Source organism: Musa acuminata, chromosome BXJ2-3, assembly GCF_036884655.1.
Source record: "Musa acuminata AAA Group cultivar baxijiao chromosome BXJ2-3, Cavendish_Baxijiao_AAA, whole genome shotgun sequence".
Lineage (NCBI taxonomy): Eukaryota > Viridiplantae > Streptophyta > Magnoliopsida > Zingiberales > Musaceae > Musa > Musa acuminata.
Genome location: NC_088340.1, coordinates 27,705,126 through 27,714,039, shown reverse-complemented (window position 1 = coordinate 27,714,039; position 8,914 = coordinate 27,705,126). Strand labels below are relative to the sequence as shown.

The following is an 8,914-nucleotide window of genomic DNA, read 5'->3' as shown; positions in this document are numbered from 1 at the left end:
ATATATATTCTACTCTACTCTACAACTCCTCAGTCTCTATATATATTCTACTCTACAACTCCTCCTCAAGTCTCTCTCTACAGGAACACGAATACCACCGGCTAAAGATGAAATAAGAGGAGGAAAAAACACCCCATAAATTAACATTTTTTTTTCTGTAACAAATTCTATTACTTTTTTTTTTTTTTACTGAAATTCTACGTTTAGTTTTAAGTTTTTATGACTTACTGGGAGATTAAGTAGGTCAGTAATATGGCTTTATTAACACCTACACAAAACATACCTCTAGAATCTACGAGGAATAACATCCTTGCATCATATAAATGATGAATGAATGAATGAAAGAAAAAAGAATACCTAATGAAACAATTAAAAGCATTGTCGATATGAAAAGTTCAAGAAAATAACTTCTTGTGAGACGGAAGCAAGAACCAAATACTACATAAGAAATTTACATTTGCAATCATAACCATAATAATGATCATAAAGTTTTAATGATAATGCAATTTACACGCATGTTTGCAGCAAAATGTCAGGGAAACAAAAAAAACTTTGTAATCCACGAATTACAACAGTTCATTCAAGCATACGACTACTGCTTTAAACTAAGACTTCACGGGTAAAGCCTTCAAATCAAAAGAATGCACCAACGTTTTAACAGGGTACCTTTTTGCAACACGAATCAGGAGACACAGAAAAGCTCCGCGATGGCTCAAACAGATACTTCCATCATTAAAAAGGTCTTCATCTGTACGTCGGAATGTTCTAAATACATAGAGGTTAAAGCTGAATTACTGATTCTCAATTCCACATCCCTTGAAGAGAAGAAAGAAAGATTGTCATGATGCAAGCCTATTGTTCTAGTAACTTCCAAATTTCAAGACTGCACAAAAGCTCTTACATTTACAATGTTAAGCTGCAACTACTGAATTCTGAATGTTATTTGGAGGTCACCTTCGACTGAAAGTGATCCTATTGCCATAAAGAAGATGATTACCATGGGATTTCTCAAGATTCGGGCCTTTCATCCCTGTCAGAGTTATGATCATTTTTTTCATTTGTATCCTCCTGGTCCTCATTTTCCTGGATGAAAAAAAATAAAAAATAAATAAAATTTGATTAATCATGGATGCTGATAAGGGTTATGCAGTCATCAAACTTGCAAACATCTCTACATTGGGAATACAGCAGAAGAAATATGGTTTCGTTGATTATCGTTTTGCTTCCAAATTTTTTGTGTACAAGTCTGAAAAAGAGCTTACCTAATTTGTCAATATAAGCACCATGATAAATTTTAGCTTTATGTGTAGCTATTTGTCACTACACCTGATACAACATTTGTATAACTTGTTTTTTAATTTATGTATATACAACTTGTTATAAAATTTCCAGCATTTCTCGTTAGCCTCGATGAACCTTTTCCTAGATGTTAGCATTAGACTACCATAATCAACAAGATAATAAGCAAGTTGCAGATGCAATTTGTTGATACATAACAACATTATCTCATCCCTCGAGAAAGTTGGCCAACGCCAAACTAAATAATTTTCTATAAGCCAACTCCTACAAGCCAAAAGCTTATACTGAATTCGGTGCACCAGCTGGTAAAATCTTGTTGCTCCGCTAACAAGCAATTCACACATATTATGTCTTATCTTTGAAGCACTTTCATATAGCTTCCATTTGCTGCTACTTGACCCATATCTTGGTTCCTTGCCTACACTACATGAAGCATATGAAACCAGGTGATGGCAGGTGCATCATCCAACTGGTACTGAATATCAGATTCTGTATGATAATTATAATTAAGTAATTATCTACTCTTAGTGATAATTACTTAATTATAATTAGTTCTCAGAGTTGGGAGTTCCATTTCGTACATGGATCCATTTTAATAAATGACTAATATACTTGTAATAACAAGTATCAATTTATCCATTTATTCCAATGCCATATTTCAGTGATTGCTCACAGTTTCTACGGTTAGAATCAAACAATGATTATCATACCATATTAATGAGACAGCATGTGCTGCAATATGCAGGCTGTCATGCTTATGTCAAGTTTGAAAGTGCCCAGGCGCAATGCTGGTACCCCATTAATAAAGTTTATGCAGACCGGCAAGGGCAGATGACTAATGCCAGAATACTTGTGCCACGCCAGCCAGCATGACCAACTCTTTAGATCTCTATATATACCATGCTGGAGAAAGTGAATTTCAAGCTTAAGAATACCAGTGACAATTAAAACTAGAGACAAGACCACAAAGAATAAAAAGAGGAAAAAGGATTAAGAATGCAAATGAATAAAAAAACATTTTATTGCTCAGAAACTAAACTTCAGATGTAATTTCAGTGGCGCATCATCTAGTTATACCGTTCAACGCTACAAACAAAAAAGTTGCATGTATGTCTTGTTGCTTGCGGAGAGCCCTCAGATGCATGATTCAGTCATACATCACTCAAACAATTTTTAAAAAAAATCCCAAAAAAAAAAATGAAAGCTACTTTTCAAAGACCATACCAATCCTGATTTGTTGAAGATCTAACATGTGGTAGTCCGCACTACTATGTTAAACAAGCTCTGTGATAGCTATAATAAGCCAAAATATCCTTGTAACTTTTAAATTAATGGCACATGCTCCCAAGTGTTCTACAAGACTAGTTCCGAGTTCCAACATAGGCAAAAAGTTGCTTCTTAAAGATCAAAAATTTGACAGAAGGATTATCATAAAGTATTGTAACATACAAATTAAACATCAGTTTTGGTGAACATCCAGTAAAGGAAACAAATTCGAAGTTTAATTTTGTAACTTTTTATGAGTTAATAGTGACTTCTGGACCATCAAAGGAAGCCAGCAAAAAGTTGCCAAAATTAGAGATAGCCACTAGTCTGTGGTTGACACCATCATCATAATAACTGATCCTAAATTTTAGATTGAATTAGTACTAACATGAGACTGCTTTATACGATGTTGTTGACAAACCACAATAATGCGTCAGAAATTTTGCATTTCCTGATTCTCAAATGGATGAAACCTTGATATAAAGATCTCAATGGCATACAAAAATATACATCAATACATCAATCAATTTATGCTTGCAGATTTATTCATAGAAACAGGAAAACTGACAACATAACAATAAGTCTACAATAGCAAAATCAAGTTTAATCGTGGCATAGCGAATTACTTGGTTGGCATGAAATACGTGGGAATCATATCATAATGGTCAAAGAAAGTTGAGAGTTCCAATATTTCAATTAATATTTCACTTTGATCCATTCAGAATAAAGAATGATGAGATACTACAGAACACAAGACTAGTGAAAATCGATCACATCAAATCAACAGTCAATAGGTCTTGGTTATTCCAAGAAAATGTAATTATTTTTTGAGCCCAATCATACCGCAAGCTGGAAACATTGGGAGAAGAACAGTACCTCCTCGAGATCCATATCAGTCGGTCGTTCCTGAAACTGAACACCTGGAACATGTTGGAGCTTTGAAAGATATTCTAGTAGTTTTACCTTTATGTCATCCAACGACTTGCGTGAATTCTTGTTTTCCATGTTACTTGTTGCAACATGGATATTATAGTCTGGGGCGAAATACCCAATGTATTCATGATCAGGCACCTTATCCTCCACTTCAACACCAAGGGCAACTCCTGTCTGCTCCAAAGTTGAAAAACTAAATGTGATTAGAAATTAGTCAGAAGAATTTATTGAGTTGGGAAGACACTGCATGTTACATTCACAGAATTTTTTTTTAACACTTTCAAAAGTAAAAGAGGTTAAACATTAGCTAACCAGACCTTTCTAAATAGTTTTAACAAGGGCGATGCAGACAGGCAACGGCACAATGAGTGAAGGTTATGCTCATTAAATTAGAAAACGTAACAATATCCAAAAGAAGAAGTATTCATCAAATGTCAAGCATGACATGAAACTAATGACAGAATTAACTAAAACATCGACATTCTCAGCAACAAGCATACCATGACAAGAAATTTAAAACATGACTGCTTCAGATGCAAACAACAAACCGATCCACTTTAGGGACACATGGAAGATAGCTATCAGAATTATAAAAGTCTGTGACGGAAGGCTGCACAAGGCACCTGGTAAAAGCTATGATTGATGAATATGCAAGGAAACTAAGTAGTTAAACGGCACAAGATACATCCTTTATACCTCGTAGCACCAGCAGCGAGCAACATTACGTATTGTATACCCACCACCACCAAGCAGCATCAGTGGCACATTAAAAGATCTCATATATCTTACACACTCTCCATGGCCTCTGACAGAAAGGTTGAAACAACCCAACCTGTCTCCAGATAAGGAGTCAGCACCACACTGAAGTACCACAGCATCAGGCCTGAAAACTTCCATGACCTTTGCCATGATAGGTTTGAAAAGATAATGGTAGCTTTCATCATCAATTCCATCATCCAAAGGGACATTTAATGCATAATATTTTCCTTTACCATATCCAATATCACGTATATCCCCAGTCCCAGGAAAATAATCACCAAATTTATGGAATGAGACCGTCATTACTCTATCTGTTGTGTAAAAGGCCTCCTCTACCCCATCTCCATGGTGAATATCAATGTCTACATAGAGAACACGCTGCAACCAGATAAGAAATGAACATGTCACTGAAGAAGAGTGGAATAAAAGAAGACGGAGTACACTAAGATAGAACTCGAAATGAACATGAGCAACTGCAGCTTGTCAATCAAATGCACCATATCAAACCATCAATAAACTCATCCCAGATCATATTGATCCAAATATATAACAATGGTGAACTGGGTTTTGTGATTACTGATTATTTTGTGAGGCTCCTTCCTCGGTAACTGTTATGTAATCTGCACTACTCAAAAAGGGCTGGGATTTCACAAACATTTAATTTATTTAAGATGAATAAACTCATCTTGGATCATATCGATCCAAATATATGTTAACGGTGAACTGGGTTTTGTGTTACTGATTATTTTGTTAGACTCCTTGGTAACTGCTAAGTAAGCAGCACCATTCACAAAGGACTGGGGATTTAACAAACACATTTTATGTAAGAGGAAGCTGCTTATGGTGTCTAAAAGGCCAGAAGGATTTCACGATGTACTTGTCTGTCATTTGGTCAAACGTGTGCAATTGCAGCTCCAGGATTGGTACGAGTTAAATCTGGCAAAAATTCCTAAGCAGCAATTCGAGAATATAAGTGCATATATTTCTTCAAACGCTTGTGTTGTACGAGAACCCTAATCTCAAGAGCAAACAAAGCAATTCAAGAAAATCTTCTCAAGTCAATAGCGCGATTTAGGGAAGGTAATAATGTCAAAAATATCAGAACTGAATCTAGATGCAAAAACAGAGGAACCTCTCAAAGGATTGCTGATTGAAACAAGGAAAGCAACATCACCTCGATCTAATCCCAAGATCAAAGGAAGAAAAATCTTTGCATGATACGAGAATGTGAAAAAAAACCAAGTCAAGCCAGAAGCAGTAAGTCCCTTGGGGGTCATTGTTCTTAGTAGACGGTATGTCGATGAAGCCATCGTTACGGTCATATTTTGTTGACAACATCTATTTGCTCAAAGGAAAATAGAGAAGATATTGGATTGAGGCAGCACAAAAAGGTGCGATCATTCAAAGGTAAGAAGAAAACCAGTAAATAGAAAAAGGAAGGTGAGGAAAAGGAAAAGGTGCTCGACGGATGGATCGAGAGCGAGGAGAGAAGCAGGGGCTCACGTCGTGGTGCTCGAGGAGAGTGAGGATGGCGAGGACGATATCGTTAACATAGCAGAAGCCGGAAGCCTCGCAGCGCTTGGCGTGGTGGAGGCCACCGGACCAGTTGATGGCGATGTCGGCGTGGCCGCGGTTGAGCTCCTTGGCGGCGCCTACGGAGGCGCCAGCATAGACCTGGCAGAACTCGTACAGGCGGTCGAAGACCGGGCAGTCGTCGCAGACGTTGAAGCGGCGGAGGGCGCCGGGGTCGCTCAGGGCCTCAGGGTTGGCGGAGCGGAGGAAGGCGACGTAGTCGTCGGCGTGGAAGCGACGGAGGATGCGGTCGTCAGCAGGGGAGGGGCGGAGGACCCGCATGCCCCCGAGGAGGCCGTAGCGCTCGAGGAGGGCATGGGTCATCCGGATCCGGTGGGGCTTCATCGGGTGACCCTGCCCGTAGTAGTAGTTGCCCACCTCCGAGTCGTAGAAGTAGCACACCCTCCGCTTCGTCGCGGCCGCCCCCGCGACCGAGGGCAGCGAGTTGCCACCGCCGTCCATGTGCCCGCTGGCCAGCTTCGATGCTTCGGACCCCCACCCGCTAGAAGAGGAGGGGGGAGAAGGGCCGGGTTTCAGTTAGTATCCTCGTGGAGGAGACGGGAGAATGACAGGGGCGGAGGCGAGTCGAGGAGAGAGAGAGAGAGAGGGAGCGAGAGAGAGAGGGAGACACGTCTGTTTATTTATAGAGAATGGAGGGTTTTAGTTTAATTTTGCTTCATAAACAATTAGCAATTGGATGTTCGGAGGATGGAATGGGGGTTCGGTAAAAGGCTTCGTCTTGGGAAAACCTGTGGTTTCCAAACGGCGTATTCTGAAACTAATAACAATATAAAATATAAAGGGTAATAAAATGAGAACTTATTAGTCTTGCAGTGTCTGTCAGTATTCCTAAGCACATCGGAGGGAGTTCATAGTTTCAAATACGACGGAATAATTCTCAATAAAAGAGGCAAAAAAGAAATATATATCTATTTTCATCATCCCTGCCTCCATTGCCATCTACGGTGCCAATACAGTTTTAAGTTGCACACGAGTCTGAGTCTCTCGCACGTGTGGATTGGCTCGCACGTCAAAAAATTGACGATGCCAAAAAGGTGTCACGCAAACACGCGCGGCTGCGAATGCTGCAGTCGCAGAATCAGATACATTGAAAGGACGTTCGGATTTGGGCCCTTTTCCACACGCTAATGATCGAGACCAATCTTCCTCCACTCACCACGCGGGCTTGGCCCGCACTACAATCTCAATTGCCCGTTTTGCTTCTAACAGGTTTGTGTTGTTTCCTCCGCGGCATGATTGACACGAGCGAGATAAACCCTATTCTCTTACGAAAATTTATAATTACAAAAATAAGCACCACTTTTCCCGAAACACAACCCAATCTGATTTCTATCGCATTTTCTTTCAAGCCATGATTCTTTAATAAAAACCAAAACTTAGCTTTAACTTTTTTTAGATATATTAGACCATCAAAATCTATAATAATGTAATGCAACAAGTAATTAAAATTATAGAATCAGGGAATCGCATCCACGCCGCTATTATACTCCCTACTCTTCCGCATGGCACTCGCCGTAATGCTATGAGGTTAGACAAACTGATAACCAAAAACTTTCTGAGATCCGGCAACATGACGTGGTGGGACCCTTTGTCATCTTTTGCGGGGGTTGGTACCGAACAGTAAGACGATGTGGGCTCGGCCCCGTGCCACCCCAATCCGTTAATCCTCGTCTATGGGCTCTTTTCCATTGCAAATAGGTGGTGGTGGCTTCGTTTGCAATCGGAGTTGGTCCTCGTCATGTTTGCTCAATTTACAACATCAATTACCGACTCATCATGTACAGTATCATTGTGGTCTTAGTGTTGAAGATGGAGTGATCATCTGTGATCAACTCTCTCCCCAAAAATACTCTCCCCCAAAATCCATCAATCTTAGTCGGTCCTATGAAAGGATAGGAAGAGAGGAGAAAGGATCTACTCCTTGCATATTCCACAGCGATCTTGGATTAAAGACGCTTGCAGCGATCTTAGATTAAAGACGGTGCTTGGATCAAAGACGGTACTTAGCAGATCAAATGGGATCTCTGAACAGATGGCATCGAAAGGTACGCATCGTAATAATTAGATCTATGCATTTAATTCTGATCCTAGCATAAAAGTTATTTTCGTATTTTTGATATGACATAATTATAGATTTTATGCTTATATTTGGTATCAAAGCCCGATTTTTTAGATCAAATGCATTAGATCTGTAAATTTATTACGATGCATAAATTACTTTCATCTTCCAAGAATTGCTAAGCAGCAATGGTCACCATCGATCTCGCTGCGAATCTGCGACTACGCCGGATAGCATGCGCATCACAGAACTCGTCCCGTACACGGGCATCACAGAACCCGTCCATGCCATGGTCGACTACGTAGGCTGGAAATGCCATAGGCAGCCGCGCACAGGCAGCGGCCGCACGCAGGCAGAGAACCCCAGCGGCGGCTGTGCATGCGGGAAGGCCGCGCCCATGCAACGACAGCACGCAAGTAGTGGTAGCCCCGCGACAATAGCGTTGTGGCGGCAACGGCCGTGTGCAGGCTAGAACTGCCGCCGGCAGCCGTGTATAAGCGACAGCCCGCAGAGGCGACAGTCGCGCACAGGCGACTGTGCCACAGGCACCAGTGGCAGCGCCGCACGCGCTAGGGTTCTTTGCATAATTATGGTTTTGCCCTCGAGGCTAGGGTTTTATAAAATTATAGTTTTGTCCTTTGTAAATTTCATAATTTTAGTTGATGTGCTGTCAATATATTTATGGTTTTGCCCTCGCGTCTAATTTCTATCAAATTACAGTTCTGCCATTCGCATATTTCCGATTTATATCCTTTCAAATATTTACGATTTTTTCAAAATTGAGAAATTTAGTTTATATTCTCAATTATAAAATTAATAAATATGATTTATTATAATTATGATTAATTTTAATCATGATTATATTTTTGATTATTTGATTGGATTTAATTTTATAAAAAAACTATAAATTATGGTTCACTTTATAGTTTTCTCATATGAATTATTGATTATACATGTGGTAAATAAAATTAAAATCTAATTATTATTTTTAGAATTTTATTTACT

At 39.7% G+C, this 8,914-nt stretch overlaps 1 protein-coding gene across 8 annotated transcripts; it reads right to left on the bottom strand.

Annotated features, from left to right (window-relative positions):
- Positions 1–466: 466 nt before the first annotated feature.
- LOC135583180 (histone deacetylase 1-like) lies at positions 467–6,450 on the bottom strand. Of its 8 annotated transcripts, none has more exons than XR_010485205.1 (5): positions 5,761–6,450; positions 4,195–4,635; positions 3,409–3,672; positions 902–1,083; positions 467–815 (listed from the first exon to the last, which is right to left on the bottom strand). XR_010485205.1 is itself a non-coding variant. In XM_065099458.1 (5 exons), the coding sequence occupies exons 1-4, from the start codon at positions 6,289–6,291 to the stop codon at positions 1,009–1,011; spliced, it is 1,311 nt and encodes a 436-aa protein (XP_064955530.1). In that variant the 5' UTR covers positions 6,292–6,450; the 3' UTR covers positions 467–815; positions 998–1,008. The 8 variants fall into 8 exon arrangements, 5 of the variants coding, with proteins under 5 accessions (XP_064955530.1, XP_064955532.1, XP_064955533.1 ...); XR_010485206.1 differs by having other exon boundaries at positions 467–765; XR_010485207.1 differs by having other exon boundaries at positions 3,442–3,672.
- Between the last annotated feature and the right edge of the window lie 2,464 nt (positions 6,451–8,914).